Genomic DNA, 24,252 nt, shown 5'->3' with positions numbered 1-24,252 from the left:
TTTGAACTGTCCTGAAGCAGTTGAGGCAAAAAGTCTTCAGGCAGATCAATCAGGTTTTTTGTGGAAACCTTGCAGACCTACTGAACTGGAGACTGCTTGCTCCTTGGGCACACAGCATATCTATAGCTGGAGATGTTCTTTTGCATAACCTAAAGGGCTGTGTAATATTTATGAAGAGCTTTAAAAATACCTTCACTGTCTCTGATTTTGTACTCCAGTAGGACTGAGCTGGCCATATGTTTTGGGCTATCTAGGATCTCTGGTAATGAAGAAAGCCTTGTGGGGCAAAATAATATACAAATATAGAGCTAAAAAGTACTATTGAACCATGATTACTATTTTAATCTGAAGTAAATACAATACTGCTGTATTACTTTATTACTTCAATTTGGAAAATATAAATTTGCAAGGTGGTAACAGGAAGGCACTTTGGAAATATTTTAAATTGAGAACATATTGTGAAATAGGCAGTTATCAGGAAGAAGTGCTATTCTTTTGAGACATAATCAAGCACTTTAAGGGATATTGGATCTGCTTATGGAATCCAAGAGTATTTTATCATGTCATTCTAAGCTTAACAAGCTTTTTTCCAGTTACATTAGTTGAACAAAAGACTAGTACAAATCTTACACTTCAGTGAACATATTCAGCTGCAAGGAGCAACCTCCTACTTTATAATATTTTTAAGGAGTTTTATGTTATAGGACTATTTTTAAACATAACATTTATTTTAAATTTTGGAATCTGAAAGGATGTGATATTTTACTTTTGAAAAAAAAAATAGTCCTGTTTAGCGCTTGTCAATCTACCTACTTAAAAGGAATAAAAATAAAGTAAAAGTTACTGGCACTGGTTGAGAAAGCACTTTTGGGGCAGTCTCTTACAAGTCCAGAGGCAATCTGCAGAAGTTGTCCCTCAATAGACTAATTTTATTATTGGAAATTCTGCTTAAACTAAGAACTGCATTTAGGTTTCATTGTGATTATAAGGAAGATTTCCCCTCTCAATCCATATATTGAAACTTCAAATAGGTGCTGCAAAGCCTTTTAATTTTCAAATTTTTTGGTTGATGTTTAGTAGCTGTACACCATTTGATAAAAAAATTATTGCTATAAATCAATAGTGCTCTCCAAAAAACATACCTCTGTATCGAGTCTAATTTACTACTCAGGTAGTAATATTTTTACAGTCATGGTAGGTTAAAGTAATTTCATTTTTTCTGGCTGTTTCATTACAAATTAAGCATGCACACATCCACACACACACCAAAAGGAGATATTGGGATATCTAAGACATCTATTTTGCTGAGTCAGTACTAAAGTTGGTTTCATGTTCTGGGATGTCCTGAGATGTTTCTGAAAATGACCATATGAGCCAGAACATTTACTATGAGTCTTCCTAATAAAAATAAATTATGTGTAAGTAGCCATTTAGCTTTATGTTTGAACTATGCCTGTTTTTTCTGTTTTGATTAATAGCTACTACTTTTGTCTTTTGTTATCTATGTCTATATGGCAGAAGCTAAAGTCTGAAAATGAATACTGAGTTTTAAAGTAGTCTTAGATAATGCTCATGGTGGTTGAATACTGCCTTAAAATCCATTTTTCTTGTAATGCCAATACTTGTAGACTGTAACAATACTGTAAAACTATTTATCAGGATTTACTTTATTAAAATAATTTGTTTTTGTAAGTAATGCAAATGTTATGTACAAAGGTTCTGTTTTCTCTCCTAGGTTTCAATTTAAAATTTATATCAAACTAAACTTATATTATTGATCTACTTCATTGGAATTGACATGGTCTGCCCTTCAATATGAAACAAATCTCAAACTCTTCTGCTTATAGAAATTTAGAGCAAAATGAACTTCTGGAGTAAAAACCCCCATTGCTACAAAATACTTATTGTCTGAGTTTTTTAAAACTCAAATACAGAGCAGAGAGGGAAATACTTGCAGCTAAATGCAAATACATGGCTTTATGGTTTCATTAGCTAGGCCCAAGAAGTCTTAAGTAATTTCTCCCTTACAGGTTCTTAAATTCTCTTATACCTTAATGCATATATCTGAAGGCAAATTGTTGCAGCATGGAACATTTTCTTTGATTATATAATTTTCTTGTAAGTTCCATAGTGCAGTACCTTAATTTTGGCAATGAAAGGAATTTTGAGCACTTGGGTTACTGGAGAATTTTAAAGCCTGTCTGCAGGTGAGATTTAATTTAATCCCTTGAGTATTTAATAAGCATTCCTGAGACTGTCGCCAAAAGGTGACAAGATTAGCACTTGAGGTTTATTGACAGGATTCCTCATAGGAAAGACATTTATCTGTAAGGGTATTGTTTTAAAAGAAGGAATAAAGCCCTGGGTTAAGCCCTGGGAAGATACACACTTTCTGAAAAACTGAAAGAATAGAGCAGTTTCTTTTCATCCTGTCACAAGGACACAGCAGTTTATAGAGGCAAGAAATGGTGACAAAACTTCACAGTAACTTCCTATCAGAAAAAAAAAATAGAAGTACTTGAGGATTAAGAAGGTCTTAACAGTCCCTGCCATAAACTGAATTCAGACATGCTCAAAAGTCGTTATTCAATAATAGAATTGTATTCTTACATAAATGCTTTTACCCAAATATATATGTATGTTGGAGGTTATCAGAGGGTTTGTTGTTTTTTCTGGATTGAAAAAACTCAGGAAGAACTAAATCATATCTTGTGTTCCAAGATTTTAGCATGTGAGACCTCTCCATCTCTGTGTCTGCTGTAATCTTGTTGGGAGAGCTCTGTGATTAAGTGGTCATAAAGTCTTGTCTGCATCAGTAGGTCTCTGCTAATCCTGTGCCCATCCCAACAAACAAATACTCTGTGGTACTGATTCTACTTTTGCATACCCCAGTGTGGTCCTGTTCCTATCAAAGTATTTCCTTCAGGTTTATAAAGCACAAATAGAACAATAATTAGATCCTTTCCTTGTGTTTTTATCTATGCAGTATGTATTGAACGACTTATTTTGAAGCAGTTGTGATTCAATGGGGATGTTTTTAATTTGCTGCCCATTCTCTTTTACCTCTGAGGAAAGAATTTTGTAAATGCTGAATAATTTTAGAACATGTTTTCTTGGTTAAGGGTTGGCTCATATTTTCAATTAGTTTTAAGAGGAAGGAAATCGTGTAAATGCTGTGGAATTCAGATAAGCACTGTGCATAGGAAATAAGTGCTTTAATTTAGGGTGCCTAGAATTGGTAGGTCAAGCTGATGATAGTAAAGGACCAGAACTTAACTTTGTTTCAAAGAACATGTAATCAATATTCACTCTCCTGTTTTATTTCCCTTTTACTTGAGAATTTGTTTTGGTGAAGTTGAAATGTGCAATTGCTTAAGTATTCCACAGGGTGTCATGAGGTAGTTGTCGGAATCATTAATACTTGGATGAAGTAAAGAAAGAAACATAGTGTGCAGTCCTCTGAATTCCAGTTAATGTAATTTTAGATGTGACTAATACACATGCCATAAAATAAAAAGTTCTTAACTCATTAACACGTGTATCATGTTTCTGTATCTGTATAAAATATACACACGAAGAAAAATATTGCAAGAGGTCATTCACAAGAGTAAGCTATTCTATGTCAGGTCTTCCCAAAAAGACCTTTCTACATATTCCTTAGTATTTTATAGTTTACACAGCAAGTGGAATCTTTGGCTCATAGCAGTAATCTGATATACCAAACTATGTATATATATAAAAAAAAAAAAAAAAAAAAAAAAGGGAAAAGAAAAAAAGGTACAAGACTTGTATTTGCCATACTGTAAAGAATTTCTAATTGAATTGTGCTCCTCCAAATTTACTTTCAAATTTTATTTTAATTTTTATTTAAATTCTTTTAAAATTTAATTTTAAAAACACACTTTATACAGTGCACACAGCTGTACTGTAGATTTTATGACTTGTTAATTGTAGATATATATGATGTCAAAACTTCAGGATTTTTTCTCTCTCACTTGTATAATGTAGGAGGAGGAGAATTTTTGCCAAGGTGTGCCCCAAATTAAAGTGTATTTGATTCTGGTGGTGTTCTTGCATATGGAGATAAACTTTTTATTGACATAACTATTGACTTCTGCAGAGCAGCTCATGCATTGAATTCAACTTCAGAATAAAGAAATCCTTAAAGCAACTGTAAAAGCTTCTACTTCTTTTAAAATCTGAGTTGCTTTAAATGGAAAGGTATTGGCTATATGGAAAAAAAAATCATTACATTGCAAAATGAGCAGGAAAACTGAATTCATTTCAGTAGCAAGAGAACGTGATCCAAAGTGAGAAATCACTGATGGAAGTAAGAATTTGAATATCTGTTGACAGTAATAATTTGTCTAATGTTGACAACATTTTTAAAACCAGTTTTGAACAAATGATATTTCATGGATTTTGGCATATTTTCTTATATTATCTAAAGTGGCATACTAAAATAACAGAGCAGTTAATTTTCTTGTTACTATTTATTTATGTGAAGTCTTAAGTAACAAATCTTGGGTTTGTGCCAGTTTGTGCATAATAATGAGTGGCACTGAGAGTGCAGGATGGAGGGAGGGGGATTCTTTTGGCAGAAAATTAATGAAATTTTACACATCTGACATAACACACGTCCCCCCTGCATTCTGCCCAGAGGTCACAGTGCCATACAGCCCCAGAAGGGGATTGCCATGACAATCAGCAGTTGAGTTCTTTTATTCACATTTGCTTCCAAAGTCCACATTGCTCTGTGGACAACTTTTTGTGCAACTCCTCCTGATTTAACCACTATAAATCATGACAGTGTGCTTATAGGTACTTTAGCAATATGTTCAGGTACTTTCTAGATGAGGAACCAGATTTGTTTAAAGAGGTTAAAATATGCAAAATAGAGGGACATACTTTATTCATGGAGGTGAAGAAAGTGAACGGAAGTGGTGTCCCTTGAGAATTTTTGTTTGGTTGGTTGTGGGCTTGGCCTTTTTAAGAATAAACATCCTGATCTCTGCCCAACTGAGTTTTTTTACAGCAGGGCTTCATGGAAGAGGAGATTTTTAGATATGTTATAATCTTTCTTCATCCTGATTTTAAGGCTCACTCAACCTGCTTTGCCTCACCCTTTCTTTGTCCTTCTTATTGAACTAGAATAATCTAAAGGGGTAATTCCAGACATACTTTGAATTACTGAGATAATGCAGTAACTCAAACTAGAGTGATTAATATCAGAAAATATTTAAATAATAAAATACCTGACTGTATTGAGAATTTTGCTTTACTTTGTTAGAAAATTATACTTCTTCAGCAAAAGCAAAAGAATAGAAAGGCCTTAAGTTTAAAATTGTTGATGATACAGCAGTTACAGACCAGGCAGTGTACTGAGCCATATGTATGATATGTGGGATGTGCATGCTCAGCACCCAAGGTTGATTATTATTGTAATATTTTTGTTTACAGATTGAAAATCTACAGGAGCAACTTAGGGACAAAGACAAACAACTAACTAATCTAAAAGACAGAGTGAAGTCACTACAGACAGATTCCAGTAATACAGACACAGCACTGGCAACCTTAGAAGAAGCTCTATCAGAAAAGGTAAGGTTTTCTCATGGAAAGCTTCATGTGCTGCTCTTGTGGGTGAAGAGTGTACAGAAAATGTCCTTCTAAGTTGGCCTGAGAGCTCTCCCAAGGCTATGGGCCTTGGCAGGGAGCAGGTGCCCTGCTCTGGTAGGATGAGCAGGGAGTGACTGCCAGGAGATGAACTGACACAGGACATGGAGGGGAAGGAGTGAAGTCCTTTGAATGCTCATGGGGAAAATCCCCAGGACATGGGGAGATATTGCCTTAGTCAGTGAGGTGAGTGGTTAATCCCTGAAAGAACTGAAAGGCATTGGACACCTGACTTAAACAATGTAGGGTTTTGGGCATTTTTCTGTCTGTGTTCTTGATTATCCTGTTCTTTTGTCCATTAAGCAGGGGCCAAGAGCCAGTGGCTGTACCCACTGTTACCTTGCCTTACTGTGAGCACTACTGGCTTCCTACACTTCATTTTTAAGGGAAACTATTTAATTAAAAAATATTTGAGAATTCCTTTTTTTTCCTTGACAAACTCCATGCCTTTAATTTGAAAATACCTAGGAGAAGGGATAAATCTGGACTGTTTAACTTAGTGGCAACATTCCTACCAGTTTCAGTGAGGTCAGGTTTCCTCTTTCAGAGAGCTTTGAATACAAGGTAATGCAAGTGAATTTATATGCCCAAAAAATTAGTACAAATATCCACATTTTGCAGCTCACAGATCTTAATATATGCTACTTAAATGTGAACAGGTGAGTGTGACTAATTAAAGTAATATGTGCCATGCTGCAGTGTGTAATCCTATGAAGCTATTTATGACTGTATATGACTTGAAAATGCCTCTGCAGTGCTGGCACTGACACATACAATGTTAATGTCAAATTTTTTATTTCTTGTGTTTTTAATTGTTTTCCTAGCATTTGCTTCGTCAACAACAGTGAAAAAAGTTGTCATTAGTATTGATTCATGTGGATAAGCATTTACTTATGCAGGAAAATTACACATTTCTGTAATCTTTCACTGCTAATCTGGACACAGTGTTCATCAATTTTAGCATATTAATAAAAAATTACAAAAAGTACTTTTTAATTTGTTTTTTCTCCTTGTAAACTATCTTTTCTGGATTAATCACTTTCCCAAAGAAGCAGTTGAGAAGTTTTTAAAGCAGTCCTTTGGGAAGCAGAGTGACTGTCACAGTGACTTGCATAGGAGTAGGGGGCAAGCAACACTGCAGAGTTAGGATTCAGATTAGATTTTGATAAACTGGGTGCTTGATCTGAGAGCATGAGACACAATGAGGAGAAAGTTTCCAAGGTAAATGCATCTCTCTGTGTGATTTTGTTTGATTGTTGTAGAAGGAAATCACTTTTAATTTCTTTTCCAATGTAAGTCCCTTGAAGGCCACACATGGAAGGGCAGATTTTTCCAAGTCAGGTGTGATTCCTGGGATGTGCTTACACATTGAAAGAAGCCAGTAGCCATCTCCTAGAAATTCCAAATGGACAATTGTGCCTGGTTTTTTTCTGTCTTCTGGCAGCTGAGTACTTTGACAGTGGATGTTTACACATGTGTCTCATTCCTTTCTGTGTCCAGCTTCCCAATTCCTCATGGCTGCTCTCAGGAACTTCCTTATGCAGTAGCATTCTTAAGACCTACAGACTTTATCAATGATTATTAAATCTTTGCACTGGGAATACTGGTAGAAATATGGAATAGAGGTTTGTCCAAATGGAACAAAACAGGATCCCTTAATGAGTTTTTCTTAACAAGTGCATTAATATAAGTACTTTTATCAATTCAGTATGTAATGCTGTCGAGAATGGATGATACTTTCATGTAAGAATACCTGATTTCCATTTCCATAGAAATGCATTGTATGCATGCTTTCTTTTTCTTTCTAGAAATTGCAACAGACCTACTTTTCATCAATATAATTTTTTGCTAACACTCTGAGATTAGGCTGGTTTTTGCATTATATTAATTCTTCGTCCATTCAATAGTTTTTAGAATTTTATTGAAATTAAAGGTCTTCAAGAGCATCATGGGAAGCTTTTTAAAAATAGACATAATATTTATTCATACCAGTTTAGCTAACCACAATTTACTGCAATCTGATTGAATTGCTTTTCTTAGCTTCTATAGGAAGAAAAAGAAATTAAAACATGATCATGATATTAATTATAAAGCTGTTTCTAAAGTTCAAAACTCAAATGTTTTCCCTCATTTTTCTTGAAAATACACAGATTAAGATTTTGGCTCTGAATTAGACAACGTGTTTCCTTGTTCTTTATGAAAATAGGTTTTTCCAAGTATCTGTTTCTTGATTTTCTTTCCTATTTAGTGATTAGGTATCTTGGGAACACTAAATGGAAAATTAATGTAGACATCATAAAACAATGTCAAATTTTCCTTCTTTTAATCTTAGTATTTTTCTGATGATATTTCTGGTGTGATTTGTCATCTTGTCAGGAATCAGAAACAAATCAACTTCAGCTGCTTTTGAGTTCATTTTAGAACTAAGCTGCAAAACATATTAATTCAACTATTTATCCCTAATTTTAGAGCCTCTCCTAAGCACTGAAAATTTGTAACAACCATAAGGATTACATTGCAATTCAAAAAGACAAAAAGAAGTTTGAAAATCAGACTATGCTAAAGTGCTATCAGCAGCCTTGATGTTATAACAAGAAACTTTTCAAAGAATATCTCAGCTCTTGGACTGGCCCAAAGCAGCTCAAGAGGTTGCTTTCATGAAGCTGATATTTATAAAGTTGGTCCTACTGTAGCAGCATGGAGCAGATAAGCAATGGAGTATGTCTGATAATGGAGCTATATGCTGGGGCAATTCAGTTCCTGCTTCTGTGATAAAGTGCAAATAGATTAGACCTGTGAGGTCCCAGATTAGTGCATAAGGAAAGCTGCCCAATGCAAACAAGACTGAAACAAGAACACATTGTTGGGATTTCTGCAAGTTAGCTGTTAATCAAGTAAAACATGGTATATTAGGGCCTTTTAACACGTTTTTGACATTTAGCCTTATGCAGCTGACAGACAAATTAGTCTTCTTTTGTGATTGACTGAGGAAAAATATACTGTTCATTAAAAAGATGAAATAGTGTTATGTTTAATTTGTTATAGATGAAAAAATCATTTGGGTAAATAAATCTTCAAGAAGGAATTGGTATTAAACTAATTCTGAATATAATCATGTGGAATCTGAATGTTTATGATTCTTAAACTATTCTCCTTTATGGAGGCCAGCATCTTAATATTGATATTCAAGGGATTAAGAATTTGTATTGTTTGTTAGGAATAAACCTGAAGTTATTTAGTATCATGAGTTTAGATTGGAAGGATGTTAAAGATCATCACTTAGTTCCAGCCCCTTGCTGTGGGCAGGGACACCTTCATTAGACCAGGTTTTTACAGCCCTTAGACCTTCCTCAGGACCCTCTCCAGCAATGTGTCCTTGTTGGGACCCCAGAGCTCTCCCAGTGGGAGTCAGCAGGGCAGGACAGAGGTGCAATGAAATGCAATTCTAGTGGTTATTTCATTCTGCCCTAAGTATTTGTCTCTGATTAGTATTTGCATCCTTTAAGTATTGATGAAATGTGATTTTGTAGAGCATAATCAGAGCTTAACAAAAGCATGTCACAGCATACTATGTCTGCTTTTCCCCTTGCACCCTTTGAATTAATCACACAATCGATGACTGGTGATTTTCAGCAAAACTTGAAATAGTTATTGGAAATCAGCAAAATACTCAAAAACATGGTTGAGTTTAAATGTCTGTAGAGTTACTGTTAATTGGACAGAGAAAAATCTTCCTTTGTGTTTTTGAATCTGTATCAGGGTACGTTTTCTTTGTCTTGGGCAACTGTTTTTTTGACATCACAAATTACTGGTAGTTAGCAGGTGGCTGATTTCTGATTAGATCTGGAACCTTGGCATCTTATTGCAAGCACAGTGGAGTAATAACAAAATTGTAGCTGAGTTAACTGGTCATGACCTCTGAGGAAGCTACTCATGGCTTGTTTTGAACTTTTATCCAAGACTTCAATCACTTATGAATACAGGAAATACATTATTGAAGTGAATATCTTCTCATATCTATCACAAAACAAAATATACTCATATATAGCTCTTTGAAGTTCCTGTACTGTGTTACTCTTATCAAGTATTTAAAACTTGATCTTATGATTTTGAAATCTAGAGAAATCTTCCATTGACTTTATTAACTCAATCATCCTCTGCTTCTGCAGGTTTTTTTTAATAAGTGCTACGTAATGCAAACAAATTTAATTCTACATTTTCTTAAAATGATTCACAACTTTTCTGTTTGGCAATTCTTTCCCTTGTTAGGAAAGAATAATAGAGCGTCTGAAGGAGCAAAGGGATCGAGATGACAGAGAAAGACTTGAAGAAATTGAATCTTATAAGAAAGAAAACAAGGACCTGAAGGAGAAAGTTAATGCTTTACAGGCTGAACTAACAGAAAAAGAGGTCAGTCTTTTCTTAAAAACTCTGTTCTTCTATGTCATTAGGATGAAAGAAAGTGCATTAGGATTATTCTTGAATTGTCTCAAGTACTGAAATTCTGCCACTTCAGTGGTCAGCTTCAGAACTGCTGCTTTCTTCAGCATTCTTCACAGTCCTTATTTGTACATATTTGTAAATATTGCTTCAATTTTTACACAGCTGTGCATCATAATCTCTACTTTGTTCTTTACCTAAGCTTCCACTAGGCTCAGATATTCCATTGCTGCTCCTGTTTTTGTTTGTATGTTAGAGAAAGAGTTTTCAATGTGTTTGTACCTCCAGAATATGACACGAGCCTGTCTGTATTATGAATGTTTCTGTGTTTCACTGCATGCCAGCTCCTGTGGCTCCAGTTGTATACACAAAATGGTGTCTTTTGCTATCAATGCTTATCTTTTTGGGGGAGGGGGAACAGGATCCAAGTGATTGCTAAGTTGGCAATGAGTTAGTGTCCCAGTGACTAGAAATTAACTTTTTACTCTTGATCATTTTGCAGTCTAGTTTAATCGATCTCAAAGAACATGCATCTTCATTGGCATCAGCAGGGCTGAAAAGAGACTCCAAACTTAAGTCTTTAGAAATAGCCATAGAACAAAAGAAAGAAGAGTGTAGTAAGTTGGAAGCACAGTTGAAAAAGGTAAGTTCCATCTTAAAACAAATGATCAGCAAAACAAAAATCAACATCCCATTCCCTCATTTTGAAATTATGAGTTTATTTACTCTTCTGGAGTAAATCTAGAATCTACCCATCTTATGCTGTTTGCTGATGCTTGCATCAAATACTGCTTTTTCTCAAGAGGTTTGTACCAAAGCCACTAGTGAGCCTCAGAAATTGTCCCATGTACCTCTATGAGGGAATTCTGAGAAACTGCAACAAATAGATGAACTGAGAGCAGGACATTGGAGGGAAAAGGGGAGAAAGAAATTATCAAACCAGCAATTTATATGTATGCAAATTAACACCACTTTTAGAAGTAAACTGAAATGTTTGCAGGATGAGAAAAAATTAAAGGCTCGTCCAAGAAATGCTGGCATTCCTAATCAAAAAATCAGCTTCTCAAATGAAAACTCTAGCTGGATTTTATTTTGATGTATTTTTGGCTTTGTTGGTGAACACGTTTGTTATAATTAAGCAAAATAATCAAAAGTTTATATCAGCTGGCAATTCAATCAGTATTTCTATTCAGCAAAAAGTGGGAGCAAGCATTTAAAGGAAAACATACAAACCCTGTATTTTATTACATGGTTTTACTTAAATTGCTGCAGTAAACTAAATTTTGCTTAAATGATTTGCAAGTGTTTTGATACCATTGTTTCTTTGACCTTTCTCTGTGTTGTTTGGTAATGTCTGCTCTCATTGTTCTCATTATGTATTTGATGGGGTCAGGCATTACGTTTGCCTTCTGCAATTCATGACTAAGTGTTCATCAAGTGTTTGTTTTTTTTTTATTTTTTTTTAATAATGATATATCTTTTCATTTTCTGGTAAATAATATTTGTTCTGTGAATGTTATCACTGTTAGTATAATATTCTGACACTCTTTTTACCCAGGTTGAGTAGTATCCTGCTCAGTGATTAAGCATTGTTTCAATAGCCTGGCCTGTGAAGAAGGTATTGCAAAGTATAAAGGATACCAGTGTGTAAACCTTATACTTGTATTCTTTCTTAATTCAGAATTAATATGTGCAATTAGGTGCCTGCAGCAGATCTTTAGTTGAGAGGAAGGGAAGCTTTTTTCAATAAGCATATGTAAAAGAAAGCACAAATAATTTAAATGTCTGATAGCTTAAAAATGTTTTTGATGGCAGAATTAAAATCTCCAAAGAAAAGATTTCTCTGGAAGTTGTTTAGTTTGCTTTAGTTTGTTAGAATATATGTTTGCTTACTTTGCACTCTACTACAACAGATACTTCATTACAATCTGAAATATCTTTTTTATTTAATAAATATACTTAAAAGAGCCCTGGAAGCACAGATCACTTAAAAAATCCTCATCAAAATCCTCTTGAAGGACTTGAAATCCTAAGTCAATCGTTTATGACTGTACATATAAACACATCATACAGTCATGGAAAAACAAGCACTTACAAAAGTCAGAGAGTGTCTGGGATGTCTTTTGTATAAAAAGGGAGCATGTTTCTTGTGTATAAATACAAACAGTTATTGAATGAAAGTTGAAAACATAATAGTTTTATTATATCATAAATACAGCATAAAGCCCCAATGGAAATTCACCCACCATTTGTAGGAGACCAGGTATTTCCACAATAAAATGTAGTTACAACCTTCTTTCTGGGCATGCTTAATTGAACAGAAATGGTGACTGTTAATGACAGTAGACTCCAAACAGTCATTTTCAATTCACATTTTCTTTAATGAAATACTTTATGTTCAAACCTGTAAATACCCTGCGTTAAAAGTAATTGGTCCCCAGAAAAATTCCTGCACCATGTTCTCACTCCTCAGGAAGCTGAGTGAAACAGAACCCTGGGTCACTCTGGCACATGTCTGGGTCAGAGGAGGAGGGGACTGGGCCAGGGCCACAAATGAGCCCACGTGTCCCATGAGTGTCTCACGTGTGAGCATCAGCCACCAGCAGCACAGGGGTCTGGCACAGTTTGCATCTCTCTTTCAAAACCCACTCCAAGAGCTTGTCTCCTTGAAAAAATTCCAAGGAGCTTACACAGTACTCCTCTCTAAAAATATCATAGAGGTGGTGCTTTCTAATGCTGCTGTAAAAGAATTATAGTTCAATGCTGATTTATAAATTTTAACAAATTGAGCTATGGAACATGAAGTACTCTGTGCACGCTTGCTGGGAGTTAGTTCTGCATGAGCACTAATGGTGGTAAGTGCTGTGTCTGAAGGAAAATGTGCACAAGGGGCAAATCCAAACCAAAACTCTAAATAAAAAACACCAAAACAACTTTCAGTGTTTCTCATCCCCAGCTTTTCTCGCTTTCTGGTTTTTGGAGAAAATAAGAGTCATTTATTGATAATAAAGATGGATTTTATTGGATCTGATTAGATCCAAATATTTTTCAGTACTGCACAACTGGATTTTTTGCTGTTCAGCAAGAAAAAAATATGCTGATTCAAACCCCACGATTTTACACAATAGGCACATTTCAAAACTAGTGAAAAGGATATTTGTACAGAACAATTATTTGTGTGATAAAATCTGCTAAATCTTGATATAAAAAGTAAAGTTTTAAATTATAGATGTCCTTTGTTGAACACTTTGTGACAAATGCTAAGGATTGAAATTCATAAAATATTTTAAATGAAAAAATTCTAAATACCAGAGAATGGTCAATGCTTTTTTCCCAAAATTCCACAGATTTTTGTTGACTTACTTTGTATTGCTACTTGTGAAAGAACAGCAGGAATTACCCAATAGGTAGCAGAGTGTTTTATATATATGTGTGTATATATAATCTTTATTATCCACTCTAGAATTTCCTCCTTTTGTTGTTTTTCATTATCTTAAATTTACTTGCTTACTGACATATTTGCAATTGCTAAAGTACTATTTGCCAATCTATACTGTTGAAAGTCATTCTGCATAGAAAATTCAGTATTGTATTAAACAAAAAGAAAGTAATAAATTTAATGATACTATTTAATTAATCTTTTATTATTACTGTCTTTGAAGCTTTGGTGATAAATTGCAGCTCAGCCAAAAGCACTTCTCGTGATTCATTGCTTGAGACCAGCACTTAATGCATCATCAAAAGTGGACACCTCTCTTTATTTCATGGGTTATTTAACTCGAGAAAGGGAAAGTAACACAAACCTTAAATTTCTTACTCCAGCTATTCTTTTTTAGGAGCCAAAGTCAACATTTATGTTTCCCCAGTGCCTCTCACTTTCACCAAGGAATGTTTAGAATCTTAAATTTCGACTTTTTTTTTCCAATTTTTTTCTTTTTTTTTTTTTTGTAATGACGAGTTCTTCTGTGCAAATGCACTGGTTTTGTTGAGCTAATGCTGTTTTCCTGGATCTTTCCTTCTTTTCCTGTCTGTGCTTCACTCCCTACCAACTTTGCAATGTAGCAAGCTGAGCAGTTGTTCAATCAGATGTACAATCCAGTAAGTTCATTTTTAAAATGCCCGCTGTAACATATGGAAGCATGAGGATCCATTCCCCTCCTGTGTTGTGCTCTTCCTCTGTGGAGCTTTGCAGAACACTCCTGATGCTCACTATGCTGTATCCATTATACCCAAAGAAATGAACTTTGTGGACTTGAAGGCCATTTTAAGAATCTGAAATGTATTAAATAGGTACATACTGTGTTTCTGAAAAAACAAACGTCCTTTAGGTCCTCAACTTCTCCATTAGAAAACGCATGCAGAATTGTTTTTTTTCCTTTTCCTTTGCTTTTTAATTCCTCCTTGTGCAGTACTTTATTTGATCCTTCAAACTTATAAAACTCCTAATTTATTCAATTTATCTTATGACTGAGTTAATTGAGTGAATAATAATAACTAGGAAATGACTGGTAGTATTTTCGAAAGTCTGTATGACTAAAATAGATCAGTTCTACTCATAAAAGCATATATACATTAGGAACATGGAAACTTTGTATTTAAGTGAAGAAAATATTGAAAAATAAAAGAAATAAATGCAAAAGGCAGTTTTTTCAAAAGTACAGTATTGCTTTGGCTTGTTTAGTATTAATATTATCACCAATATCTGCTTTAATTCCACAATATCTCTCTTTACTTGACTCTTTTTTCAATTTGGGGAAGAGCAGCAACAAACATTTTCTCTGCAGAGAGGAGTTTCCATCTTTTTGCCTGTTACATTTAATGTGCTGTGAGCATCACAGGCCAGAAATATGATGTAACTGTAAGAGCAGTTTAAAAGCTATAGTTTACATAGTAATCCTAGTCAGAATCACTATGTAATTGGGATAGTGTATATACAGAAGAACTGGGTTTGTAGCTGAAGTAATGTGATACTACACTTAACATTTTAGAGGAGGTATTGCCATCACTGATGTCAATGGGAGCTTTGCCACAGACCAGGATTCCAGCTTTGGAGTCTATTATGGTTAGATTTTGTAGTTGTAACCATGTAATGGATATATAATGACTTTTGTATAGGAAAAGAGAGTCCCACAGAATGGACTGTACTTACTTTTAAAGTTATTGGTTACCTGTGTTTAGAATTTAGTCATAAATTGTAGCACAATAACATAAAACCTGATATCAGAGTGCTGGAGGAAGAGCTTGTCCCTTTCAATGATAACCCCCTTTTTTCCTGTATCATCTTGGGTCACTTTTGTGGTAGTTATGTTTCTATTCATATCATTGCACTACTCCTGTACATGTCTTTTTAGACTGGAGTCTTTTTACTGTTAGTTTTTAACTTGGTTTTCATAAATGCTGGCCAGCCATTAGCTCAATATTAGTGATTCTGCTGCATAGAATTCATTTGTTACTTCCTAATCTGTTTGTGTGCAGTATTCTAAAGTCAGTCCTTTTCTTAACTGTTTTTTTCTGCCTTTCTGTGGTTAATTTTCAAAAGGACAGTTGCAAAACAATGGATGCAAGATCCTTTTCCTTTGGCACCAGGCAGCAATTTTTCTATACCCACATGATGATTTTTTAAAATAAACTTCTCTTGCTCACCTTCCTTATTCTCCTACATATGTGAGAACAAGTTGTCAATACAATTGGACATACTTTCTTCATGCTTTAAGGGTGAAGTTTTAGAAATACCCAATGAGATTTTGTGCAAAATTGCTTATATGAAATTACATTGTTGCCTTTGTGCTGTAATGAAAATATCACGCTGGGTCTGGAGTTCAGGTGAACATTTTTCTTAATATTAAAGACAAAATTTTAATCTGACGTTTTTCTGATAGAAGATCTTGGAAAATTTGAAGTACTTGCAGAATACATTATAGCTCAGAGCAGTCCCTAAGGTTCAATGGAAACCTGAGTTTTAGAGACAAGAAAATTCACGTGACAGCAATCTTTTTTCCACATTTATTCTTGAATTTGAAGGATCTCACAAAGTAATATCTTGCATGTAAATTCTGCTGTTCCTTTTCTTTTTTTTTTTTTTCAAATTTCAAGTACCCACTTGATTTCTGTGTATGTTTGTGTCTGAAGCTTTAAAAATGAAATACTTATCTATCCATCCATTTCTGTTATGCAGAATTATGCATGACTGTACTATAAGACTTTAATAGCCTAAATAATTCATGTTGCATGTCTGTGCCACATTGTTATGATGTTTCTGTAGGAAATTTGTGGTTTACATAAGGAAATGTTACTTTTCTTCTAAAGCATTTGCAGTGCTTATGAAGCAAAGATAAGAACAGATGTATAATTAATGTAAAAATTTGTGAAATTCTAATGGTAGAGTGATATGCTATTTTTACTCAGTTGTAAAAATAACATACAACATCACAGTCATAATATTGAGAGAAAAAGCATCATAAAGTGAGTGGGTTAGTTTGAAATTAACCTAATCTGCACACACAAGGGTTATCATTTGCAGATACAGATTTAAGAAAGCTGAAAAATACACTACGAGGGACTAGTCCCTCTTGCACATAAAAGCCTCATAGAAATGGAAAATGTGTTTTCCAAGGTAACAGAGAACTTAGGGAGTAAACAGGGGACAAAAATTAAACAGAAAAAGGAGAGACAGCAGAAAAAGGCAGAGACTTTCTGATTCATGTGATACCATGCATCTTCTGTCTAGAGCTGATCCAACAGTTCAGTCTAAGACTGCCCTGTCCTGCCAGGAGCGGGGGCAATATCAACTGAGCTGCCTTTTAACTCCTTTGGGTCTACTGTTTGACCTCCCAAGTCAAGTTCCATCTGTCATCAAATCACACAACAAATTCAAAAAGGTGCCTAGTTCAGATCCAAGCACATCTTTAAAAGTAAAATAAAACAGGGTCTTATAAGTAATTCTATGCTTTGTCCTGGCAATATCAAATGGATTGTTTTGCCCTTTTCTAGTATCAACAGCTTTGTTTACAGTCTGCAGATTTCCAGTGTGAAGGGAATTGCAGGTTAAAGCCCTACCTGCAGAAGGCTTTGAAAAAACTGTCTTTTGTTCTTGCTCTCCCTTTTAAACTTATCCTTTACTTCTTCATTTGGGCAATATCCTTGTAGAAATCTGGTTCCTGCCAATAGTCCAGAAAACATTCTCCAAGTGCTTTGAAAAGTATAGGCAATTGGCTAAATTGGTGGTTTGCAATACTGGTGGGTGATTTTTAAAAATTTTTTAAATTTATTTTTTAAAGAATAACCTTGTAGTAACTGAATGCTTACATTGATTTATATATGACATTGATCGGATGATTTAATGAAAGTTCCACTTCATGTTGGGAAAATGCAGTGACACAGTTGGTGCTGCAGAATTTTCCAAAAACACATCCCACAAATATGGAATAGCATGAGTACCACAGAAAACACAAGAACTAAGAATACTTTTGCAACTTACTTCTGATTTCCTTAGCATGCTGTTAAAGATTGAAAGGGTGAGATATGGGAGGAATATATCTATTATTTCGGGTGATGATTTGCTCATCAGCTGTGCAGTAGATAATTTTTCAGTGTATTTCTGAGCTGCTGTGTAACAGGAATACTCCATGATGGTAGAACATTTAGCACCTCTGCACTGGTGATGCTTTCATGTTCAGTTATGCATTTTCCTTGTAGAGGGTGCAATGTAGCAATGAAACATAAAAACATGCATTGCTTCTTGCACTGGGATAAGAGAAGGGTAGAGCTACATGGGGAAAGAGTTTGGGCTGAAGCTGAGACTTTATGCTAAAATGAAGACTGGTTAGAGGAAGGAAGGAAGGTGGGTATTTTTTTTTTACTTGCTGTGGAATGATGGAAACAAGGCTGGTATGTAATTAATTGTGTACCAAAGTAAAAGGAAGGGACAGAAAGATGACAGGGAGACACAGGAAAGAGCAAGAGCCTTTAGAGAGGAACTGTGATATTCTGGATTTACCCTTGGGAGATGAGGAGAAATCAGAAGAATATGGAACAATATGCTTTTTGCCTAAGTTTCTTAGTATCTTGAAGATAGGAGTTGGGTTGTATTTCTTTTTGCAGAGTGAATTTACCTATGGAATTAATTTATTCCTTGCAAAATTACTTAATGATAAAACAGTGTATAATATTGTAATAGAGCTGATGGACAATTGAAGTGTTTTCTCTGATAATTGGCTTTGAGTCTGAATACTAAATTGACTTCAAAAATTACAAAGCTAGTTGAAAGTAAATTTCTTGATACAATTAACAACTGGTATAAAAGAAATCCAAGTTTATTATTAAGGAAGATTATGAGCCTGAAAATAAATCTGTTGCTGGCATCTCAAACAGTAAAATCAAGATATTCCTTAAATGTTACCTTGAAACAAGTTCTGGGTTTAAAAAGTCCTATATCTGCATGGAATTCAGGACTGGAGCATGTATCAAAACAGAGATTTTGAAGAGCAAGGTCAGTGGGTTTATTAGGCTCCTCATGTCATTCCCTTGGCTTTTGGTGATGAAATATTTCGTCTGAATAAAGACCTCCTAGTAGGATATCTACTATCTTGTTCCTTATTATCCTCATGCTTAAATGATATGTTACATGCAAACTCCCTAAGTTTCTTCCCTACTAATTTCAATTTTTTTGTTGTACTTACAGTAAACTCAGACTTGTTCTTTATTTATACAGAAAATTTTAACCATTGCAAAGAATATGGACCTTCTAGTACCTGTAGTTTATATTAATACTTTCCCACACATGCATGCTTCATTTTGATCTGCATTTCTTTCATGGCCTGCTTGCATTGTCCATTCCCTGAAATTAAGAAGGATAAGTAAGTCCACATCTTCTCTGTGTACTAAGATAGTTGGAGGACCTTCAGTTCTAAATATCATGAATTTCTGTAAAAATCCTGTATGTTACCTGAATTTTCTATGTGTAATGTGCACTGCCTTAAACTACTTGTTTTTTCCTTGCCTGCTCTTTCAAGATGCCAATTAGGAATAATGGGAAGCAAGGGGTAGGCTAAGCATTGCAGTGCATCGTTGTTTCCATCTGTCTGTGATTATTCCAGCCAACAGTTTAAAGCACTCAGTGCCAGGTCATGCTCCCATTGAAGTTAATTGGGTTTTTGCCATTAGGTTTGATGGGAGTTGGACTGGGCTCTGCACTGTTGTTGTTTTCATTGCCTTCTCTCTTGTCTGTGAAACTGCCACCCATCCATGCATGTGTTTGCCAGGTTTGTGCTGTTTTCACCAATGGGCTTGTTCCTCTGATGTTTCAGGTTAAGTATTAATGATAAGATGAAAAGGATTATTGGGTAAAATGTCTGCTGAAAGTAGCTTCTTAGTTTATTGGTTTATATTTTTAAAATCACCTCTTCATTAAAAATAATTTATTTCCTTCAAATTCTGTGTATCAAGCTGCATTGGAGACATCTGATGATACAGATACATATAAGTATATATGTATCTGTGTTTGTACATTGATACATGGACAAATTGTGTGTATTTATATATAGGGAAAGAGGACACGATTTGTTAAGAGATTGCCTATATATTTGAAACACACTGAGCTTAATGTGAATTTAAATAATTAATTAAATGAAATTTTAATTAATTACAAGGTGAGGTTTTCTTTTTTATTTTTAATTTGAACAACACCTTTAAAATGTAAAAAACCCCTTAGAAATGTCCTCTTCTTTCAGGAGAATTTAACTTTGCAGATATTTTCATTTCGTTTTATAATGCATCTGTAGAAAAGCATCATCAGACAGGAATACCCATAATCCTTTTTAGTGAAAACTTGAACTCCAAGATTGAAGAAGTAAAGCTCTTAAGGCTATTTAAGTTGTTATCATCCTTCTTTTTTTTGAAATGTTGATTCTGAAGGCTCATGAAGCTGAAGAGGAGGCACGGATGAATCCAGAATTTGCAGACAGAATGAAACAGCTTGACAAAGAGGCATCATACTATAGAGAAGAATGTGGCAAAGCTCAGGCTGAGGTTGACAGACTTCTAGAAATACTCAAGGAAGTAGAGAATGAGAAGAATGACAAAGATAAGAAAATTGCTGAGTTAGAAAGGTAATTTTTGTATTATTTATTTTACATTGAGTAGCATTTTTGCTTACTTGATCTTAGAAGCAGAGAAATTAGAAGCAGAGCATGTTTTTTAAGAGAATATTGTTATGCTTTGTAAAAGAACAAAAATGAGCTACTTGAGAACTTTATCTCCTTTCAGCTGACTTAGGAAAAATTTAAGGTTTCCATTTTTTAATATTCTTCATAAAACAAGCATATATAGGCAATTTACAGGCACAGCAAGCCCCCCATAAAACGGTGTTGGGGAACAAACCTGTCTTTTAGTAACTGGTGAATCAGACCTGCCCTTACATTTTTCTTCAAGTGTGGACATCACCAGTCATTCTCAGAGCTCCTGAAAAGTACTGGTAAGTATTTCTAACCTGTCTCATGACTATTTAATAACAGTTGTAACTATTTCTCAGTGTTCCTGTAGTCTTTTGTTTGCTTCAAAAGAATATTTTCTGATCTCAACCAGACAGTGATTGTCTTGTTTTTGGAAAGGTTGTAGAGGCTTCCCATGGAAAGAGAAAGGAAGGTTTTGGGATTGGTCTCATGCCCTTTGTAATTAAATAGATCTTGGAACCTTCTCCCATATGGTATTCTGCTATTTATTTGATTGATCTGTTTTCTTTGTTCTCTTCTTTTAATTGGACACTCTTGCTTGAATGAAAGAAGGAATTATTTGTTTTCACATAATTTTTATGTGTTTGATTGTGATCAAGTCTGATCACAGACTGGTTGATCTTCAACAGAAGAAAACTGTTTAATGGCTCCAGAAAAGGAATTTACGTGATGATATAGCAATGATCATTTTTGTGATCATTGCTACAATTCCATTCAAGACCACCAAGTGTAAACAGCAACTGATCCTCTCCTTGCACTGCAGAATTACTGTGTGACACCAAACTCAACAGTAGGCACAGTAATCTTGTGTTCAAGAGGATAATCTTAAGACCTTAATTAGATAGGAATTATGAACGTGTTGAATGTTTGAAAATTAAAATGACAACATTAAAAGGTGATCATGATGAAGTACTGAAGGTTGTGATCCCGAATTTCTGGAAATGTTAATTTGATTTAAACAGTTTATGTAAAAAGAGATAAAGAATTGAGGAGAGCAGTAAATTCATTTGAATTGAGAATTATTGATTACAAAACAACAATTACAAAGACACAAGGAACGAAGGGGTCCAGAGATACTGGTACAGCATTGTCAGAATAGTCTGTTCTTACTGCCTGAGAATCCTGTAATGGGTGATGCAATGGAGAGAATTTTCTATTTTTGTATTCATTTACTTTTCAAACTTGTTATTCTATTAGCAGTGAAGTTTTAGAACACCAGTTTCTAGTCTTTGTTGATGGGGGTGTTGACCCTGAAATAACTTTTCAGAAAATGATGTGGTACTGCTGAGTGAGCACAGACTTCTGAAGAGGATGTACTGTACCTAGAATGAGATGGAGTGGTTAAACTTCACTATGGACCTTTAGCATATATTTGACATTTCCTCAAACTTCAGATGCAAGGGCATCTCCGGGGTCCTATAGGAGGATTTATTCACTCATAGCTTGCTGGGATCCATGTTCACTGCTATGCCATCCTCTTTACTTTGTGAGATAATTGCAACAACATAAATTTTCAAAATATATCAACATAAATTTCTGAGGAAGAGATAACCTAGACTATTGCAAACAGTGATATCCTTACAATATTTATTATATTCACATATAAATTCTTCAACATAATGAGGTGTATAAATAAGTTTGAAAAGTAAAAATGGCTGTAATAAAGCTATCATTTACAAATTCAAACAAAAATTAAAACAAGATGGTGAATACTAACGTTTGACTAGTCAGAAAATACTGACACACAAAGTGTCAAATACTTAAGTAGAAATATCTGCTTTGAGATATGGGCAGTTAAATTTATAAGTGTGTGCTACTTGGCAGATGAACATTATAAATAATTACGAAGAAGTCTTCATATGAGTGGTAATTCTTTTGGTTTTAATGTGATTTTCTTGGCTCAGAAATGATCACACTCTTGAGCGTCATCACTTCAGATTAATATTATTGCTCATATATAATCACGTTGGTCTGTTTCTTAAATTACTCTCTCTATATTAACTTTGTATTTTACAATTTCTTATTAAGACACAGGAAAACCTACTCCTTCTTTCATACTAGAACTACTTGATAACTTTTACTACAATCTTCACAATTTATCTGTTTAAAAGTTTAAAATTAAATGCAAGATATTAATTACATTTAATGTATAATGTGCTGTTGTTAAACTTAGCCTGTTTTTCTTTGGTTTTCCTGACAAAGGAAATGTGGTTCAGCATTTTTTGTTTTTTATTTTTGTGGGTTTTTTTTTAATAATGTAAATGAAACTGGAGAGATCAGGTCAAGCTTTAATGCAAAGAGCCTTACCAAGGAGAGGGAGATGCAGCTGAAACAGAACTGTCAGGATTGAAGGAGTATATTGTTTAAAGCTTTTATTTATGGTGTTAGAATGAGAAGTATATTTATGAAATGGGATAGGGAGTCTGAATCACAAAATGAAGTGAAATACAATGGCATAAAATGCATGTTTGTGAAGTTAGACCAGTAAGGCTGTGTGATATAAACTAAGGATAATCCTTGATACAGTTCAGGAAAAGAGAGATTGGGTGAATTTGCTTATGGCTGTGTCATTATGAGTCATGTAAATAATGAAGCAGAGATGTAAATAATGAGGAGTGAATCCTGATATGTCAGAATAAATATCTGGAGTAAGCATAGGAAGGTATTAATGTCATCAGGTGCTGGCAAGGCTGTGTGTGGAACACTGCTGTGTGTTTCTCATCAGTCATATGCCAGGAAGTTGAATTAAAACTGAAACAGGTGCAGAGAGGGCTGGTAAGAAAGAATGAAGTGCTCATGACACAGGAGGAATCTGAGCAGCAGTGGTTTATTTCTCTGGGAAGGCAAAGCTCTGTAGGGGTGCTTGTTCTGTATAAATATGTGAAGGGATAAGCACTGCAGGGAAAAAAGAGTGATTTCAGAGAGTAAAAGAGCACTGGCATGTTGTACAATATAAATTATCCATTGGTAAATTTAGACTGAAAAGAGAAAGAAAATGGTACCAACATGGTGAAGATTGCAAATCTTGGATCCACTTTTCTCCAGTGGTATGTGAGATACTCAGTCATTTGCTTGGCTAAGTGTAGCTTGTAAGCAAAGGTTGCAACAATATAAAAGTCTGTTTTAAAATATTTGACTAGCCATGAGACAAACTTGTTCGTTTTTAAACAATAAGTTTTTTGTTGTTGTTATCTACTTCTCATATGCAGTGGGTATATAACAATGTAGAAGTGTATTCAAGCTCTTGGGGTATTCAGACTACAGTTAATTCATTCTGAATTGCTTTGGATTTGAATTCTCGTGAAGGTAAGTCCACACAGCAGTGACAAGTCATTGCACAAGAGACAAAATACCTGCAAATTGAATAATTGCATTTTTAAAAGAGTACTTTTATGGCTGTTAGATATGCTCCTTTTCCTAAATCAACAAAATGCTGTGTATCAGGGACAGATACTTGAAAAGGATGTGTTAGGTATTTTTGAACAAATAAAGTTAATCAAAAATCAGAGTATTTTCAGTGCTGAAGTATTAATTCTCTTCTTCAAATTGAATTAAAAATTTGTCAGCATTGGAAGGGACTGCATTTCCTGGGTGGGGTGGGGTGTCAAATCTTCATCTTTGATTATTAGCACAGTGCTTTGTGAACTTCTAACTATCTTTGAACAAGTTGCTAAATCATTTAGCTGCTTTGACTTCCACTGGAAGGCTTAATGAATGAGAGTCACCATCCTATGATAATTTAAATGAAAGACTTTGTGGTACATGACGAGATATTTGTGTGGCAGCAAATGCTACTAGTATTAATCTAATTTATTTGTCCTATTTGGTGTGTTTATGAATTTGGAATTTGGATGGTTATGAATATGTATGTCTTTCCTCTGTCCACCAATGGCAAGATGCCCTTTTGAGT

General features: G+C 34.6%; 1 protein-coding gene across 4 annotated transcripts in view; it reads left to right on the top strand.

Moving 5' to 3' along the window:
* ERC2 (ELKS/RAB6-interacting/CAST family member 2) overlaps positions 1 to 24,252 on the top strand; it is a 400,862-nt gene that overhangs the window by 132,863 nt on the left and 243,747 nt on the right. For 2 of the 4 annotated variants that reach the window (XR_013775763.1, XR_013775764.1), the window contains 4 exons: positions 5,461 to 5,598; positions 9,943 to 10,083; positions 10,616 to 10,756; positions 20,026 to 20,219. Coding sequence is in view for 1 of the 4 variants with exons in the window: in XM_079317392.1 (XP_079173518.1) it covers positions 5,461 to 5,598; positions 9,943 to 10,083; positions 10,616 to 10,756; positions 14,176 to 14,211; positions 20,026 to 20,219 (650 nt within the window). In the remaining 3 variants the exon portion in view is untranslated. Of the gene's footprint in view, positions 1 to 5,460; positions 5,599 to 9,942; positions 10,084 to 10,615; positions 10,757 to 14,175; positions 14,212 to 20,025; positions 20,229 to 24,252 lie in introns of all 4 variants that reach the window. The other 2 variants (XR_013775765.1, XM_079317392.1) reach the window with 2 other exon arrangements.

Source organism: Erithacus rubecula, assembly GCF_903797595.1.
Source record: "Erithacus rubecula genome assembly, chromosome: 13".
Lineage (NCBI taxonomy): Eukaryota > Metazoa > Chordata > Aves > Passeriformes > Muscicapidae > Erithacus > Erithacus rubecula.
Note: the sequence above shows the minus strand (reverse complement) of the source record. Positions and strands in the feature narration are given on the sequence as shown.